The 20584-nt window shown below is 38.3% G+C and overlaps 1 protein-coding gene across 2 annotated transcripts in view; it reads left to right on the plus strand.

Annotated features, from left to right (window-relative positions):
* The window catches only part of ADK (adenosine kinase), a 296570-nt gene that overhangs the window by 268791 nt on the left and 7195 nt on the right, over nucleotides 1–20584 (plus strand). For both annotated transcript variants that reach the window (XM_075717813.1, XM_075717812.1), the window contains exon 10: nucleotides 8570–8656. In XM_075717813.1, the coding sequence (XP_075573928.1) occupies nucleotides 8570–8656 (87 nt within the window). The remainder of the gene's footprint in view (nucleotides 1–8569; nucleotides 8657–20584) is intronic.

Here is a 20584-nt window from a genome sequence, read left to right on the forward strand (position 1 = left end):
CTAGACTGGCATAATGCTTAAAGAATTCCATTAAAAACAGTGGAGTTGCTCTGGTTTTAACTGGCGTTTTAAGAGCAGAATATTTTCCCATTGAGATTAGAACAAATTTCAGCCTCCACCACAGTGACATCTTCTAATAGATTTAAACCTGCAAAAGCCTGAAAAAATTCATTTAGCAAGCACGTTTCATTCTTCAAAAATAAATAAGTAGTGTAGGGAGATCTTAATTAAAGGCAACACAGAATTTACAAATACAGCATGAGAAGAAAAAAAAATTGTAAAAATTCTAGATCTGAGTTAAGAGGATGAAAAATTAAAATTTCTACATGTAATTTCAATATTTAAAGCCAATGCTGTAGAATTTCTATGGTATACCTACCTCAGCAGTGTCCAACTAGTGTCCAATTAATTTGGGTTTTTTTTAAGGAGAAATATATATGTATCTGTATGTTAACTTATTCTTAGTAATGTTTCTAGGGAAGGCTGTCTGTTTCATTCTAATGGACTGACTGTATTTATGAAACTAAATATAAATTCTCCCAGAAGAAAAAGCTCCTTCAGAAGTGCTCTGTAGTGACCTCATGCTCACTCCTCTTTTCAGTCTTACTGATGCTCAAGGAAAATAGAAGTGCCTTGGGCCCATTTCTGCCTCCACTGACGACCCATGCTTCTCAGATTATCATGTAGCATAAACAAAGCTGTCATGTAACATGGCATTTATTTAAATGATGTGATTTCTGCGTTCATCACTCTGAAACTGAGGTATAGCTAAGAAAGCTTGCAAGTTTTGACAGGTGTGTTTGCCCCGCTAGGGCAATATGCTTAATGTATAAAAAATGAGGCATAATACAGTTTTTGTCCTGCTCAAAATCAAATTATAATGTGTTTTTCTCCTTTTTTTTAGCCAATGCCCTGGTAAGCCTTTGGGTAGGAATTGCTTTGATCTGATTATAGGTTGATATTTGTTAGAAAATTCTCCCCTAGGACAGTGTTTTGATGGACCAGCTAGGCAGTGGTTTAAAATATGTCTGTAGAATACCATGAAATAGAGTACAAACATACATGCATTCCTGCTAATTTGTGGGTCAGTGCAAACAGTAAGTGCACGGTCTGCTTTCTGAGCTGAAAGATGTTTCGTTTTTGCACAGTCCCTGTAGCCAAGTTTCAGAAGGTTGAAGAGCATGTCTGAGCTAGCACATATGTGTTGGTGTAACTTGGACGTACATATGTGATGTATTCTTTACATTAGACATTGACATTCCAGCTGTGGTAATTTGTGTATGTTTTCAATTCTTGAGCTACCTATTTACAGATAGAAATAGATTTGTTTGTATTTCCTATTCCCATATACAGCTCAACAAATAATATGTTTGGGGGAGGTTGGCTTGGGTTTTTTATATGTAAGGATCAAATAAGATGTGCAGTGGCCAAACCAATACATTTACAGTGCAGGAAGAGATATTTCTATTTGTTAATATCCAAGGCGAGATCTGGGTTTGTGTCACCCTGTACTTTCACTGGTGTGACTAGGCTCACTACCGTAGAGCGTGCTCTAGATAGAGACTAGGATCGTAAAATTTACGGGTTTTGTTTGTTGTAACCCATCTCTTCTGTCTTCAGGACTGATTCTGATCTGAGCTCTTCATAGTAATTCCAAGACAGTCGTTGTGTTGTATCAGTGAAACATCTGCAGAAGCTTTTCTTAATTTTGGTGCTTATGACTTCACACCCTTTGCCTTTCCTGAATCCTCAACCCCTTTCCTGGTCCGGACAGAGATCACAGGAAAAGGATTTAGCTCTGAACACTACCTTATGTCTTCAGCAGCCATGCCGAGTTAGAGGAGTGCGTTTTCTGGCAGTTCAGTGGGCGCAGTTTCAGCTCCCTCTGAAATCTCTGCCTAGCGGGCAAATGGCAATACTCTTGTGTGCTCAGAAAGGCTTTTTCAACAGAGTTCATTGCCATTCTAAACCTTAAACATTGTGACACATGCCAGAAAAATTCAGCGGCTTGTTCTTCGGGGCAGTTTTTCCGTATCTGTATGCACATATATATATATAAAAAAAATATTATATTAGCACCAAACTGAAGCAAAACTAGTATTTTCTGTTGACCTCTTGCTTCCCCATCTTATACACACAGTCATAGTGTTTTTTTTTACTTGTGCAAACAAAGAATTATTTAATATGAGAAATAAAGTAGAGCTTCAACTCATGGCACTGACAGTGATGATGTAGAAAATAGTGACGTTTAAGTGGCTCCCACACCTTCTATAAAGTCAACAAAACACATTTGGGCCTATAGAAGCTACTCGTGAGTCATTAGTTGATGCTGTTACATTTTTTACTATTGTTGTAACTAGATACAGAGTTCTGAGTCTGATCTCATGCTAGTATAATTCAAGAGTTATTTCAAAGGAGTGGTGTTGAATTAAGAGGAGTGCAGACAGAATCAGAGGTTCAGAAGATACGTGCTGGGTGCAAAAGTAGTGTTTTAATTTTACATCATTGCTAATAGCTAATGTGTATGAGTGTGCAAGTTCCTTTGGAGGAACCTTCTTTCCTCTATTAACTGTAATCCTATGAATCACAATTTAGTTAGATGCTATGAATATGACTTCTGAATAAAAATACTCTTGACTAGATAATGGGACAATGTGTATGTCTGAGGAGAGCTATAAAGGGAAGACAAGTCTCACTGAACATCGATTAACTTTACCTCCTAGGAGAGAGGGAAAATGGGGTCTACATACTGTCATTTCCCCTACAGATCTCTATAGCACCATGAATAAAGCCACAGAAGATTCAAAGTCTTTGGAATCATATTCCTTCTCTGTTTCTACTGAAAATTAACTAGCTGCCTCTGAGCGACAGTTCTTTGCATCTTGGCCAACACAGCTATAAGGACTTACTTTTGCTTAGCAAGCTGCAAGGGGAATTTTAGCCTAATTGCACTATTAGGGTCTTTTATTATGGAAATAAATTAATATTTGTATTAATTAATTGTATCATACCATAGACATATAAATGCATTATAAATGACAAGTACTCTTTAACTTGTTTGGGGTAACTTTGTTTTTTGTAGCAATAAAGGCTTAACAACTTCTCTATTACTAGTTACAAAGTTTTCTTGGCTACATATCTAATTGATTAGAATACAGCATCATTTGTTGTGTATTATTAAAATATTGATTAGAAAGATCCCAAAGCATGTGGCTGACTTGTGTCTCACTTGCTATAGTATTTAGCTCCATTGACTTGCACAAATAAATTCCTTATTTTTCTGACAAGCCATGGCTACAGCATCAGGCCAAACAACGCACAGAACTAGATGGAGGAGAGAGGAGATGTTGGCATGCAAAAGAAGACAAACTTAACATGCACACAGAAAGTGCCAGGGGGCCTGGAGTGTTTGTCCAGTACAGCTATCTGTACTGTCCCACTGAAAATGCAGGATCTCATTCTGGTCGCTTAGAAATGGCAGGCTGAATCAGCACTGCCAGGTTTTAAATAACATCATTGTCGTGGTTTAAACCTAGCTGGCAACTAAGAACCACACAGCTGCCTGCTCACTCCCTGCCGGTGGGATCGGGGAGAGAACTGGAAGAGTAAAAGTGAAAAAGCCAACACCCTCTTGTGTTGAGATAAAGGCAGCTTAACAGGTAAAGCAAAAGCCACCCACACAAGCAAAGCAAAACAAGGAATTCATTCCCTGCTTCCCATTGGCAGGCAGGTGCTCAGCCACCTCCAGGAAAGCAGGGCTCCGTCACATGTAATGGTTACTTGGGAAGACAAACGCCATCGCTCCGAACGTCCCCCCTTCCTCCTTCTTCCCCCAGCTTTCTGTGCTGAGCATGAGGCCATATGGTGTGGGATATCCCTGGGGTCAGCTGGGGTCAGCTGTCCCAGCTCTGTCCCCTCCCAACTCCTTGTGCCCCCCAGCCTGCTCGCTGCTGGGGTGGGGTGAGAGGCAGAAAAGGCCTTGGCTCTGTGTAAGCACTGCTCAGCAGTAACCAAAACATCCCTGTGTTATCATCACTGTTTGGAGCACAAATCCAAAACCTAGCCCCATACTAGCTACTGTAAAGAAAATTAACTCTATCCTCAACAAACCCAGCACAATCATCACTGGAAGTCTTGAGGATTTCTAACAGGGGTTCAGCACACAGTGCCCTGCCCCACCTTGTCGTATAACTTTGGACAGTGCTGTGCTGATATGGTGAGAAGTGCGGTATCTATTTGATTTACGTTGTCAAGTGTGGTATCTTCATATGAAGTACAGCAACAACAGCATTTTTTACTGTAGAAAAAACAGGAGACGGTGTTGTTATACTAATGATTTTTAAAGATGTATTAATGTGCTGAGGAAGGTGCAGAGACTTAGAGCCTGTAGGCTTCTGGGCTCTTCCTTCTGGAGAGAGGTAAGAGCTCAGAATCATCCTGACTGACGCAGGCTTGTTCCAAACACTTTTCTTATTACCTTATAGCTGCCCAGAGACATTTATAGGCTTTGAGTTCAGGTTTCTATGTTCTGTTAAGTTCTTCCTGTCTCTTTTGGGTTTTTTTCCTCCTTTCTTTTTATCTGCTTTTGGCCCCTGATCTAAAGAAAATTAGAGAGGATGGAGGTGGGGAGGAGATGGGACAGAATTCTGTTTCACAGTTGTTCCTTTTTTACAAGTTAAAGCTTACAAAAGAAACATGAATGTGTCTCCATCTTGTAAGCATGTGTACTACCACTACCAGCCCACGGATCAAAAGCTTATTTGAGGAAATAGCTAGACGTTTTTGTATATATTTTAGGACTCCCTTCTTCCTTTTATTTTATTTTAATATAAAATTAAGGACACTCCAACATGTTGCCCATAAGAGTTCTGTTACAGGTAATTAAATGTAAGTTTACACATTTAATCTACTTTTAAGAGCAAGAGAGACTGGTAAATGACCCAGTTAAGGAAAGTACTCAGCCTAATTGGATGTAATGATTGCTTGCTGGTGTTTATTACTGTACTAAGAGTAGACGTGTAGTCTGTGATTCTAATTTGGTTTAAAGACAGACCTGTAGTATTTGCAGCTATTATCAGAGTTCGATTGTTTCAGTTAACATCATGAAATAGGCTTGTGTTCATTTAGGAGCTTAAACATGTTAGAATGGAAGGAACACTCTTCTTTCAATTAATATTGCTCTCCAATCATTATCTCTGCAGACTGTTTTACCTACAAAAATATCTTAAGCTAGATATGCTAGCGCATATTTTTGCCTGAGGAAAATAAAGATAGATTCCACATCTTTATGTACATAATGCAACCAATTAACAATAACTAAATTCACCAATGAGCTGATTCATTCTGATTTATCTGTGAATATTGTCTTCAGCCTATGAAATCACCACATTAATGTTTGATTTTGATTATTTCTATATCATTCTAAAAGAGTTGAGTTCCTCACTAATGTAAGATCATTGAGAGAGCTGAATCAAAGTCCCAAAATTTTAAATTTCAGTAATGCTTATTACTAAAACTTCCCTAATTATAGACACCTTGTTGCAATTTGCACTCACAATTCTGGGCTTCCAGGAAATGATATCCAAGTGGAACGTGTTGTATCCCAGGGTGTTTACCATAGAAGATATTTGTTGCTTAAAAATAGAACACTGGATTTTATGCCCAGCGGAGCAGCACTTGGACTTCAAAACACTTATGTAATTATTCTTTATTTCATAAGCTCTCAGAATGATAAATGAAATCAGAACTGACTTTGAAAAGCAAGGCCACTGATGACCAGTGCACTTAGCCAAGGCGTCTCTACATTTGCTATGATGGATTTGGGAGTTTTATAACGTAATAGATCACACACAAAAATGAAGTTAAAGCAACATTAAAGTCACAAAAGCAAGGATATTCAGAATGGAGACTTTTGCTTCATCTTAATTCACCGTGTTGTGCCTAGTTGTTACAAAACACAGATCAGTGAGAGATGTTAGCTATTTTTATGCTATTACACAGACATAGCAAGGTAAATTAATGGCAGCTTTAATTCTAACTGACTTCACTTATTGTGAAGGAAATAAAAAAAAAACCACCTCAGTATTATTTTGTTGTGCCTTTCAATATGTATTATCGTTTACTATAGTTTAGTAGACTCTACTATGCTAATAGAAATTCTCCTAAGGTAAAAGAAAGATAATTTGCCTCTTGGATGTGTGGAGATGGTAATATTTTTATAACGTAGTATGTGCTCCAAAGCCATGCTAGCTCCTTCTGAAACTTCAGTACTTCAAAATATGAGATTATTGCTCCTCTTGAAACTACGTAAAGTTATAGAGACAGAATGTGTGACCCAGGTAGAGATGGAAAACTGTGACCAGAAGAAAAAAGATTGTTCGTGTACCAGCTGAATTCCTTGATGTGTTTGGGGTTTTAGACTAATTCAGTTACCTACAATTACACCTACTGCAGAACAAATAGAATAAGAGCTCATAGTGCAATACTTACCTGCAAGTACTAGAGGGAGCTGAGGGAAGGAATCAGGACAGAGGAAGAAAAGAAAGGAGAAAAATGATGGTGAGAACTTTCATTTGTGTTAGTTGCTTGAATAGAGTCTTATTTGATGCCAAGCCCCATTTACAGCATTCGAAACATAATGTCTGTGCATTATTCACTCTCTGTGCCCAAACACATACATTTGTATGCATATGCCAGTGTCTACTGTGTATTTAACGTAGAACATCTGTGTGTGCCCATGCACACTTGGGAAGGAAGCAGGTTAGTTTATCACAATGTGTCTTCAACAGAGTTACCACTTTGTTCATTGTTTCAGTATTATCTAGAGCAAATCATAGATACCTTCTTATGAAATGGATGAATACACTCTGCTCGTCTGGCAGAGTTTAATGTAAGACCTCTCTTTCTTGATTTCCAATTCAAATGAATCCTGTTAAAATTACTAAAAAACATCGCTCTTGAAGACTATCTTAAGAGCACAACACAGCATTGAAGCACGTTTCTAAATAGCTTGCTTAACAGGATAGGGAGTAGGACGCACTGAGAACTGACTGAAACCTGTTCTTTAATTGGAATATTCATCTTATGTTTTTCATTACCCTTTTTCCTTTGCCTCTCATGGATGGTTGTTGCTAATGCTCCCCTCCCCTCCTGGTGGGCCAGCCAACAGTTCCCTCTGGAGGCAGCATCATTATATCTGCCTGGTTCACTTAGTAGCAGATGGTGAAGAGCAGTAGAGCTGATACACTGCATTTCACAGAAACCAGGATCCTTCTGGTACCTCTGCAGCGTACACAGACTTGCCTGATTTGAGACTGTGAATTCTTTATATGCCTCCCAAACTAGGTTTCCTTGTTTGCTCCTGTCTATGTCAGTTTAAGAGTGATTTTTATGATCTGCTCTGTTGCTGGACAATGAAGAAACTACTCATCTCCAGCTTTCAGCTACTGGAGGGTCTATTTCCCATTTTATTTCTATTTTTACCAAAAATTAAAAGAAAACAGCTCTGATGGCTTTCATTTTCACTGGTTGACACGCTTTTCTTCCCCCTCCCCTTTTTTGAATTCCTGCTGTCTGCCAAAGGACAATCTGTTTGCTCTGAGACAGTTTAATGCATACTGACTACCAGAGGCAGAACTTCCATTGGCTCTGTTACAGGGGTAATTTACACTTTAACAAGGTATTGTGACAAGGTGGTAATTATATTTTTATCACGTCATTATGACATTACCACCTGGAAAGCCATAGCTGATTAATTAGTGGCATATATTAAATTTATAACCCTAGAACTCTAAAGTTATCATACCTAAGTGGTGTAATTATGTCGAACTGTGGTGTGGCAGTGAATTGGAGGTGAAGATGCTGAGTATCCACCTATTGCAATAGGTTTAACGAGCACCAGTAGAGGGCAGGGAGCTGCAGAGAAGGAAATTTTTTTTTTTTTAAGAAAGAAATAGTAAGGAGGAGGGTGAAGTCATTGAAATCTTGAAACCAAATCTAGTCAGATGGCAAGTTGCAAGGCTTCTTACATATATGTGTTTTTTAAAAAGATGTCATTTGAGAGCACTTTGATTTACACTAGTTCCTGCTTTGTATTTCACAGCTTTATTTTAGTTAGTTCATGTGCATTTTGGTTTTTCCAATACAGCAATTCCTGTTGAACTTTTGGAAGCTTGGACTGGCCATTCTGGAGGCTGCATCACCTCTCTGCAACTAATAGGAAGCACTGGTTTTGGCAGGATGGATTTTTCTTATCTTGTCCATATGCCCAGGTGTTTTATGTTGTTCCTCCTGATTTACTTTTTTTCTCTTGCCCTTAATATTAGGAGATTAAAAAAAGAAATTAAGCTGGAAGTAATTAAAGAGAACGTCCACAACAAATATCAGATGTGTTCCTGTATCCCTATGCAGTAAATACAGACAGAATTATAAACCAAATCTATTTTTATCCAAATTATCATGTTAAAGGGCAGAGCTCCAGTTTTGAATTGTTTTGGTTTTCATTGTTTGTTGTGCTTTTCAAAGTCATATTTGCAAGTAACTCACGTTTTATTCTCTCCTTCCTCTATAGAAAATGAAGTGTCTACTTTCCCTGTGTTAGTGAGTGATCAGAGTGAAATTGTGGATACCAATGGAGCTGGAGATGCGTTTGTTGGAGGTATTTCTTACTTCTTTCTCATTTGGAGGTTATCCTATTATTCTGTCTGTATAAAATCTACCATTTTTTCATTCAACTGTCCTTCAGAATGAGCTTCATTCTTTTAGAGCTTTTCTATGCATCCTGAAGTTACATGATTTAATTAAGTTCTGATTTTCAAAGGGAAAGTGTGTTCTATTACCTTAAAAATAATATGCCATTATGCTGTACTCTGGTAGTTTTCATGAGATTAATTGTATCTGTCAGACTGTTGCATAAACAAGCTGCATCAAGTACTATATAGTGTACAGAAATCCCTCCTGGCTTAAATGTTAACACATTGTTGTTCTTTAAAACAGGTTCTAGTGAATATTAAACAGTATGTTAATAAGTGAGCATAATGTCTTCTGATCATGTCAATTTTGGTAGAACATCTGCTTCCAATACAATTATTTGGACATCAGAAAAGAACACAAAGGGTTAATTTGTTAAAACAAACCCAGAAAATATCTGGCATTGCTTAATATCCATTTGCAAACTTACTATTTTTTTTGGCACAAGCTCTAAGGAAAAAAGAGGATGTTATGTCTATGCCTGTTTTGAAAAATGATTCAATATAAGCCAAAAACCAATCTAATCCAAAAGTTCTGTCATTCATTGTAACCTTCATACATGTAGTTCTGTGATGCACTATTGCATCCTGAAGGCTCTAATATCCAGTACATAGTAGCTGTAAGGAGCTCCATTAGTCACTAATTTACTGGAAACATTACCAAAGAGGCTTTATAAATAGAATTGCAGGGCTCAGTCTTGTAGCTATGAAGGGGATAACAAGCAGTGTGTTACCAAATTAAAGCTTCAGAATTGTGTCCTGCTTCAAAAAAGTATTCAACATAAGCTTAATCTTAAGCGTGTGAGTAATTCCATCCTTACTTAATACATCACTTAAACCAATGATAAATTTTCAGTGTATGCTTAAATCTGGCTGAAAATAGGAATGTTATTACTCATTGCTTTGGTGCTTTCATGAATCAAGGAGGACAGAAATAGAGGGAAACACGTTAGGTCATATTATTCATACACCTTTTAGTGCACGCTTGTCACTCTCTATTGTTCCTGAATCACAAACAAGGCTAAATTTGAACCAGTAAGTAACAGTGACTATAACATAAATAAGATCTTTTTCAAGTGCTTGTCCTTGTATACATGTGCTCTGTGTATCAGCTGTGCCAGTAAGCTGCTGTTCTTGTCATGAAAAAGAAAAAAAAGAAAAGATCTTGCCTATTTTATTTTTCAGAACCTGAAAATAACATAATACTGGGTGGGGCCCAAGTGGGCAATATGGTAGACACCAACCAAGCTTTGCCTCAGCAGGAAGCAGCTTTTCATGTGTCTGCCATGCTTATCTCAGGTTGTATTTATTCTCAGTTCTTCAGACTTTAGGCATTTTGGAATCAGGACCCTTTTTTTAATAATCCTACATTTGTTGTTTCCTAGTTTAGGTGCAGGAACACTTTTGCAACTAAATTATCAAGCTTTAAGAACTGCCTGGTCTCTCATCACCCTTCCTCTTTAAATTATATCCTTTTCCCTGGTACTGCCATAGCTCCTGTTTGTCTGTAGAAGGGCTAAAACGTTGACTTTAGTCAGAACATCCTGAATGGACAGGCTGATATAAACCACATCGGAGTCTATTCCAGGCTGCTACCTTCCACCAGCAGTGTAAGGAGTTCAGGCACATCCTGTCAGGCTGGTCTTGCGTCATTTGTGAGATTCCTTTCTCCAAGGGGAAAAATGATGTAGAAAACGCTAAACTCCGTTGGGAAGAAAGGAAAGAAAATAGGTCTTCTAAAAGATCAACTGCCCTTTGGTGTTCTAAGGCTGTTGAGATAACATGTCTGGATACAGCAAGCTTCAATGTATTTGGGGTACTCTTAAGAAAAGTCCTGTGTTACTGCTTATGGACATACATTATTTTCCTCAGTTCCCCCACAGAGAGCACTGAGGCATCAGATGCTTTTTGTGTGGAGCACAAGTTCAATGCAGTCCAGTGGTAGCATGGCATTGTAGAGTTCTCCCTTGACACCAAGGAAGGAAAGGACTGCAGCTGGTTTTCCCTCTGTAATGGAAGTTGGCTCAGCAGTTGCAGATCTGTCTGAAATCTCATTGCGGTTAGACACTTACCTGAGTATTGGTATGTGAGCTTACGTTCTTGCTGCGCCATATTTCTCTCTGCTGTGACTCACGAAGTAACATGAGCTTTAGAATATCTGTGGTTCTTCCATTAGCTTCTGAGATATCTTAGTTCTCCTCTGTCACTCCATAAATAATAAATTAGTCATTTATTCTCCTCAGAGAACAGATTTTCCTGAGTTTAGTCCAGATGGGAGATTTGGGAGTCATAACAGTCTAGATACACAGCTGATTCTAGTCTTACATACTGTGGTCTCCTTCTTCATGGAGTCATTTCGTTTTCCGTCCCATATGTAGGAAATAGGATACTGGACTCCGCAGGCTTTGATTTGGTCTGTGTTTCATTTGGGGGAAATGTCTGTATTTTATCTATATCACACTTTTCATGTGTTTTCAAAGTACATATTTGCAACAGGAAAAGTTCTTTATTGTCTCCTCACCAGAAAGCCCTACACAGTAATGTTGGTAATACTACTGAACATATGTATCTTCTGTTGATTCTAGCATTGAGCCAGATGCAGCGTTATTGTCCTGACAGAATTTTTATAATGGGAAGGTTATATTCTCTTTGGTGTTTTTCTAGCTTCTTTCTTTGATTGAGGTTTTTAACAAGTTGTTACTACCTAGGCAACACTACATATAATATTTTTATTTTAGCGTCCTTGTAGTGAAATGTTTCAAAATTCATCCCTTAACTCAAAAATGCACTCAGTGTTATAATATACTCTCCTGGAAATGTGGTTCCTTTATTTGAACAGCAGAGAACAAGAGTCCTATGGCAAAGCTTCCCATACTTCTCTGGGACTGGCATATTAACATGACTGAACAGTGGTTTTGTTAGAGCAAATGTCTTGGCTGAGAGGGGAATGTAGGGTATAATGAGAACTGACCCCATCAAGCAGGATTTATTTTGCATTAGGAGGTCAGGTTTGTTAGACTCTATCATATTTTGAAAGGTCTTTCACAGAGGCACTCTCTTCCAGAGGTATAGCTCACAGATTGTAAGGAAATTCCTTCTCGATAATTATGCCAACTTGGCAAATTACTCCTCATGTGTTTCTCCATGTGAAAGTGGAAGATAAGAAATCTGTTGGGGTTTGTTTTTGTTTTTTTTTTTTTCTAGAACCTATCTAACTCCTGAAGGTCTTGAAACCTTAAAGTCACAAAAAAGTTTAAGGACACAAAGTTTCTGGGCACTTGTAACTGTGAGTTGATTCATGAGTTCAGCATTTCTGAACATGAAGCTGCTGGCCTCCAAGGAGAACTAGCTCACTCCAACAGCTAGCAACAAGAAATAAACTGCATTCTTCAGCTGAATTGTGTTTTTATAAAGTTGGCACCAGGAATATCTCTGAATTTCTCGCCTCTTACTGCAGGCATCAAGTCATCTGCCATTCAGGCTGGTGCAATGCATGAATGAGAAACTGGGTTTTTAAATTGCTGCAGGTATCTTTATGCTAAAAACACTTCTCTAAACAATACTAACAGAGTTCTGCCTTTGTTGCTTTCCAGCAACACTGCTACCTTTTAGAAGTTTAAGCAATAATGATTTACTTTGTAGCATCTCAGCACCTCTTGTGGATTTCAGGGGTACCACAGATTTTCAGTTATAAATCCCTGAAATACCCATAAATTAAAGTTGCAGTTCCACCTCCAGGTTCTGATGACATTGACAAATCACTTGAGCTTTGCTGACATGGCTTATGTCACAAGAGTCCTCTTAATGGAATTACAGCCTTCGTTTGTAGAGTTTGGGGAGCATTCTATTACTCGTTAAATTAACATTCATTTATTACTAGTCAGCCCCAGTTTGAACCTTTGCAATAATGATAATCAAAGCATATTTACAGACTGAAATGTGGACAGTTTTACCATCTCATGCTTTCCTTTGTGCCATCCTGCTCTTTTGAGCCAGAGTAGGTCTGCCTTCTGTTTGGACTCCCCTTTGTCATTGCCACCGTAACTAATGAAAACACTAAGCATCTTTTCTGATAATTACTGCCATTGTTCTCTGCAAAATCTCTCCCCTAGAATCTGTCTGCTCAGTGGAACTGGGTAGAGAGTTCATAACAGATGAATAGGAGAAGGTGTAAAATCAATGTTTCTTCGGGTTCTGTCAATACAAATATATTGACTATATTAGTAAGCTACTATGGTTTAGTCATATACTGCATGGAAAGTACTAGAGTATGAAATGTAACCACAAATCACTTTAAAGTAGCGTGATGAAGCAGTGACAGAATGATCACAGCAAGTGTATATTACTTATCACCATGCTATAAAGATGTTATACCATTCTCAAGGAAAAGAAATCCCAAGATAGAAGGAGCTCTTCATTAAGCATTGTGTGGTGCCAAATATGAGCTGATAGCAATTTGCCTCTGTCGGTATCAAAGCTGAGGTCAACGGCTCAAACCACCTGTCAATTTAAAAATCCCATTGGCAGCTTTCATGTACCAAGGAATCTCATAAAGCGGCTAGCTATAGTTCGAAAGTGACATTCAGAATTTTTTTGCTTACAGAATAAGCAGTTCTCTCTTTCTTTTGTGCAACCTAGCATGAATCGTATGAGACGGCCAAGTACTGTCTCAGCTATCAGAGAACTACTCTGATAGAAGACAGGGACAGCAACAAAAGAGGAATTGTCGTCTTTTATATATGTCCTTGTGTGAGTGTGCCTCATGGCATCCTTATCTTTTCTTTAGAGACCACAGGGCTTAGTGGAGATACTTCCCTCCTTTTGTTTCTGTTTCTGTTGCCAAACTGGCTCAGTAAAGCCATTCCGTCATCTTTAATATAGAGGTTAATTCTAAACGTTATTTTTCCATCTTAATCTAAATGCCTCTACAAATTAGGTAAAGACCTTGGACTCTTAAGAGTTTGCCTAAAGGTCATCACATTGTTCAAATTTTAGCCTGCTTTCATGAGGTAAATGCAAATTATTTTCTATAGAGCGACATCCAGCTTTGATTGCAGAGCTAAGTAATATTTGGTATACTTCTACGTTATTGAAATGTTAAGATATTATCCTTAATGTGAAACATTCTTTGAATATATTGTACATATACATATATATATGTTTATAAAAACAGCACAAGAAGTATAGGTTTGCAAAGAACCCATAGTGCACAGAGTAATTCCTCATTACTCCTCTACTATTAAAAGTTTGATTCAGAAACCTTTTTTAAAAAAGGTCTGGTTCTGTTTTCTGGACACACTAGTATAACTTTGGAACACCTTGACTGATGCCAGTGGATTTAAACAAGTATACTATTGATAAAAATGGAAACAGAATTGAATCCAGTATAGTAATTCTTATGCTGTTGTTCTGCAGAATCCGTCATTTGTGGAAGGAATCAAAGAATCTTTAAAATAAAAAAATCATCTAGGTGGCATTTAACATGATCTGAGTTGGCCCTGCTTTAAGCCAGAGGCTGAAGCAAGTGACCTCCAGAGGTCCCTTCCAACCTAAATTGTGCTATGGTCCTATGAGTTCTAATCCTATAGGAATTAGGTTCCCAGGGGCCATTTCCTGCTCCTCTGAAAATCCAGCCTCAGTCATCTTCAGAGGGGAGTGTTGGTGGCTAAAGAGTAGAAGCTGACTAAATTAAAAAATGAAGCTTATACAATGAGAATTCCATCTTCTCACAATAAATCTGATATAGGGCAAAGAGGGACTGTATTCGTTACTTTGTCTAATAAGTCCCTTATGTATTTCAGGTGAAGGAATTGTGTGGATGGAGGCATGTACATGTGTGAGAAATGAAATAAGTTCTTATGGATAGTTGCTATATGGCTATACCAGGAGTGCTAAACATGCCAAAAAGATCTGATAATGCCTTCAGCAGAGACAGGTGATTTGAATGGTTTGTCAGAATACTAAATTATGAGTGAGCTTGTGACTATATTAAAAAGAAAGTTCCTTAATGGATTTATAGGGCTCTTTAAGATTGTGGAAGAATCTGTTTTCACTAAAAACATTGCAGAGAAGTGAAATATTCCTCTTACTTGTATTTTCATCTCTGTATGAATCTCTGTTGTAAGAGCTACCCTCCCTCCAGTACTCGCCACCCCTAAAACATCCTAGATTTGTTGACATAGGAGTTCAAGGAACTAGGAACAGTTCTTTACTGAACAGTAGGAGTGTGCTATCAGAAGCTACTTAATCCACTTATGGTGGTCTTTAATTTGTATAAGGCTTTTATACTTGCTTAAGATACCTTGGGAAGTTGTCATCGTTTTTTAATCACATTTGATAGGGAGAAATACAGTGGGTAAAATATCACAGCTGTGAAGTACTGCCTTCTGAGAACACCAGAGCTCTGACATGCAATTTTATTTACCAGCTGGGAGTGAGAGGTATTTTTTTGGTGATATCAATTAAATATGCATGTGCCTGTAACTTGTTATGGCTGATTTTTGCTCCAAAACTTATCTTCACGAGCAAAGAGGCAAGGGGATACTGCTTTGAATTGTTCTGTCTGTTCTTTGAAGTCAAGATAAATGTTGTAACAGAAATCGGCACTCTCTTAGTCTTCATTTATACAACATGGGTGGCTAATTGCCTCTGAGCAATCCTGTTGTTACTGAGATCATGGCTGATGAGATATGAAGCTTTGAAATAAAAATACCTTCTTAATGTCATCAGCATTTTGACTGACAGCACGTTTTGCCCATCTTTAAGACTCCTGTGTTATAACAGCATACAGGAGTATAATAGCTGAGCTGCAGATAGGGCATCAATCTTTGCTTGCTAGTGGATAACTTGTCAACATGTTCATGACTTACCGTCCCTGTGCTCTGGTGGCATTCGTAACTCTCTCAGATAAACATCGCATCTAAACCTAGGCTATTAGATGGCCATGTTATCTCTGTAACTGACCTTCTACAAACTAGAAAATTACCAGATTATATGTTCCTAGTTGATTTTTCTCAGTCTCAGCTAGAGGCACATCATTATTCTGATCAATAGTGTAGCCAGTCGCTAGTAATTTCAACATTAGTACTGGCACGATTTAAGAATTTGCCACAGTTTGAATTGCAGCTACTTAAACAAAAACATAAAAATAGATATCATTCAGGAAAAATGTGGAATATTCCTGTTTTCTTTTTAATTCCCTACTTCACTTTTTACCAATTTCCATTCAAAATAATTTCTTTGGAAATAAAACACTTTTCTGTGCCGGCATTATACTTAAAACTGCTAGCAAGTGTCCAAGTATAATTTAATTGTGATCCAGTCTGGTGTAATGGTTTTGTTTTAATTGCTACCTTTCTCTTGGTTTCTAACTGTTCGTCTTAATTTTATTACATATGTATCTTTCATCAAAATATAGTGACTTAAATATGGTAATTCACATTTTCACCTATACAATTTAAAGGCAATCCAGAAAAACACATAATAGAATGAATGTACGGCACAACATTAGTATGCTTGCTGTCATTTTTTAAATAACATGTAGAAGTGGGAGAACCATTTAAAAGGATCAGTGTACGGAATTAAAAACCCTCAGAAGTTTCTAATTAGACTGAAGCAGGACCTGATCCTTCTAGCGGCTGTGTCTCTTTTGCTGTCAGTGACATCGGCAGTGTTAAGGGAGCCTCAGTACACAGCAAGAGGATTAATATTTTGCAAAATTGGGTTTTAAAAGGCCCAATTTACCTCATGATAAACTCAGTGACATTCCGGACAGGCTTTGTGAGAAATAAACGTCAAATAGGTTGCGTACATTTTAAAAAACAAACCTACTGTGTTAAAAATAGATTTTCAAAACCAATTATAAAGTTCCAATTTTTGCTGTAATAGCTATGGGACAATTACAAATTGACTTAACGCCTCAAAGCAAATCATCACCATTTAAAATACTTTGTCATGCCTACTATCCCTATCCCCATAACATTTCATTTTATGTTAATGTGTCGTGTGTTAGAAAATCATGTAATGATAAAGAAAATGTTCATGTGGAAGGTTAGAAATGACTTTAATGAGTTATTATTACCTTGCTCGCAGACTGTTGGTAATATTTTTGTGTTATTTTAATGTATTCTGAGTAGAGACAGAGGCACTAGTCAGATTGGATCATCAAGAACATTCCCCTGGGAGTCATGGCAGGATATAGACCCCTAAGAAACGATGTGTCAGATTAAGCTGATGCTATATTCACAGGAGATACAACACCACACACTGAAATATAAAAATACACTGAAATACGTTACCTATTTCACGTCTAATATGACGTGGTGTGGTGCTGTGGAGATTGACACAATGACCATAAAGGAACTTCTCAGGCTGCGGCGTTAGCTGGCAGGATCCTCGCTCACTTGGAGCTGCCTGTTGTGTAATGCGATGGTAACGTCTCCCATAATTTGTTCACTTCCCCCACACTGAAATGGGCTCACACTTGAAGTGGGAAGATGGCAAGGTTGCAATAAAAAAAGAAATAAAAGGGAAAACATGGTCCCAGTTGAAAGCAGTGGTAGTACTAGTGCTTGTAGGTTGGTTTGACGCTGATCTCTGACTGCTTAAAGGGACATTACTATTACTAGTGGTCAGTAAATGCTTAGTATCAATCCTGGACTGTAACAGATATTTATAGAGGCAAAAGATAGTAAATGCCACTGTATTAAAATAGGAGCATTATGAATATAATGCTAGGGTAGGCTATTTCAGCCCACAAAAGTCAAGAAATTCACAGGCCGTCTAGCTACCGCTACCCACTGCTTTGGGTGTTGCTTTTTGATTCTGTTTGCATACTGCTGGCTTGACTGTGTGGAAGTACACCTGCAAATAAAACCTTACTGGGAGATGGACGCTCTGCAAACACAACTTCAAATCTCCTAGCTTTTGTACATGTGAATCTCAGCTGCGCGGTTACATTCATGTAGCCTTTTTTGTACTTGAATATACATTAAAAACTGAATAGAGGATAGTACATAGTATTCCATTTTGTTACGCTTAGAACGTATTATTTCTATTTTCTATATTTTACGCATTATTTCTATGTTAAATTAGTGAAATTCTCTTCCTCTTATCCCAAGCAGTAGGTGTAGTAATCTGCACCATTTAATGTCAATACAACAGATCTGTTTTGAGGCTCAGAAAATTTCCTCGGGTAGTAATAAAAATAATTTCATCCTGCTATCTCAAAAAATGGCTAAGGAGAGTTTTAGCTTTTGAAGAACGCTTCTAGGAAACTTTCTAGGACATGTTTTTAGGAAAAACAAAGAGAAATATCAGCCTGGAAAGTAGTTTTTTCAGATAGTTAGAGAAGACGCTTCCAATGAAAATACCTATATTTGGTTTGGCATATACAGTGCCTTGAGTATTCCTTGTAAGCTTGGAGGTTTTTTTTTTTTTTTAATCAAATGTTTTCCCCTGATCCTGGCTATTGGAGACAAGCCCAAAGCCACCAGATCCTGATTGTTGTGGTTTAGCCCAGTCGGCAGCCAAGCACCACACAGCCGCTCGCTCACCCTCCCCCCGGTGGGACGGGAGGGAGAGTCGGAAGCGCAAAAGAAAACTCGTGAGTTGAGATAAGAACAGTTTAATAATTGAAATTTTAAAAAAAGATTTAAAATTGTACTGAAAAAGAAAACAACACGAGAGAGAGAGAAAAACAAAACCCAGCAAAAACAAGTGATGCAACCCCTCACCACCCACCGACCGACACCCAGCCAGTCCCCGAGCAGCGATCGCTGCCCCCAGTTTCTATACTGAGCACGATGCCATATGGTATGGAATAGCCCTTTGGCCAGTTTGGGTCAGCTGGCCTGGCTGTGCCCCCTCCCAGCTTCTCGTGCACCTGGCAGAGCATGGGAAGCTGAAAAAGTCCTTGACTGGTGTAAGCAGTACTTAGCAACAACTAAACCATCAGTGTGTTATCAGCATTAGTCTCATCCTAAATCCAAACCACAGCACTACGCCAGCTACTAGGAAGAAAATTAACTCTATCCCAGCCGAAACCAGGACACTGATCTAAAAGGGAATTTCCCAGAGTTCATCATGTGGACTTAAAAATGAAAAATAGGACCAATCCATCAGAAGTTATAACTTTTTCATCAGTTTCCTCCATCACATCTTTCTTGGAGCATATTGTAGACTGAAATGATTCTTTTCTTGGACAATAAGGTGCGCTGGGGAGTTTAATAGAGGTGATGTGCAACCGGTTACAAATGGAGTCCACTGAGGATGATTAATGCGGAGGGTGCCACAGTATAAAACACTTAAGCCTCTCCTCCAGCTTCGAGCAGTTCCCCCTCAAAGGGTGGACAGTACTCGGTCAAGGCATAGGCCAGTGATAGGAAAACTCCCATCAGTCTCAGTAGGCTTCAAGTTAGGATCCAAGTTTTCTCCATCCTTCGCACAGCCTTCAGGACCAAACCACTACAGAGTTACAACCACCATTCCTACTTGCACAAAGGCATCCAAGAAACAAGACTGCTGGTTTTCCTTAGAGAGAGCCTCTGATGGGCCCAAGCATCTATAGAGGCCTCGGGAGATATGATGATACCTTATTCTACGAGCTGCAGTGAGCTGGCCTAGTAGGTCCAAACAGTGGTAATCATATATGCAATGCAATAAAATTATTCAGCCTTGAGCAACTAATTCCTAATGGAATAACAGGGATGTAGTGGAGGTTTATTTTGGGCGGGTTTTTTTATTGTCACATTTTTGCAGGAATCTTTTATTAACATTTTCCATATGTAATGGTTTAAAGCTTTAGAGTCTGAACTCTCTTTTGCTTTGTGTATTCAACACCTCCTCTCCATTCCAGGAAAAGGCTGCTAAACTGAAAACACTCCTTTCATTTATTCGTAGTTGTCTAGTAAATGCAAAGTTGTATTATTTGCATGTGTCCATAAATGACTGTATAACCTCAGACTGAGGAAGACGTACATCCATCTGAGTGATCCTTACAGAAATTCAGTGCATTCAAAATGTGTCCGTAAATGTGAAGAACACAAGAGGGATAGGGATAGGGACAGCAACACCAATATTGTTTTTCTTGAAAACATGCTTGGTTTAGTATTCATGCTGGTGATAAGAAAATAAGAAGTTTGTGTAAGGTGGTTGTACATAGACAGTGAAATGCATTTAGCATTTGACCATTTTATAAAGTAAATGCAGACTTCCAAAACATTTTAATCATGATCTCATGGTTTTGTCATTCTCTGGAAGTAAAAATATTGACATTTACCAGGCTGTTTGTTCCAGCTTTCTGATCTCCTGCAGTTTATTTTTATAACAACCTTATCGATGAGCCTCTTACTCAGCTCTCTAGGTTTAACTGAGTTGAGTCGATTTGTTACCACAGCTTCAAGCAGCTGTTACAGAACAAGCAAGACATCCTAATAAAGCTGTAAACGTGTTTACTCAAACATGGTATTGATTTTACTTGGAGAGGAAGAAGCCAGTGCTTAGCATGGTGTCAGGGAGGATGAATTTAACTGCAGTTTTTCATTGTCATCTGTCATGGTTGTGAAACACTAAGTGAAGCCACAAGAGGATAATTAGAATTGCCAGAAATTTAGCCCCTAAAATCAGTTAACCACTTGAGATTTTTGTAGTTTAATTAGTTTTTATTAAAACTTTCCTCCAGTGGTATAGTCAGGAAGGGTTTTCTAATGTTCTTTTCAGTGAGAGTGAGATTTCAAGGTTGCCACTTGCTAGATATACATCTTAAATGACTGTTTTTCTGAAAGGGTTGGTAGCCTTTTTTTCTCTCACTTGTAATTAGCCTGGTGCTACAGTTCTGT

This window comes from Pelecanus crispus, chromosome 10, assembly GCF_030463565.1.
Source record: "Pelecanus crispus isolate bPelCri1 chromosome 10, bPelCri1.pri, whole genome shotgun sequence".
NCBI classification, from domain to species: Eukaryota; Metazoa; Chordata; class Aves; order Pelecaniformes; family Pelecanidae; genus Pelecanus; species Pelecanus crispus.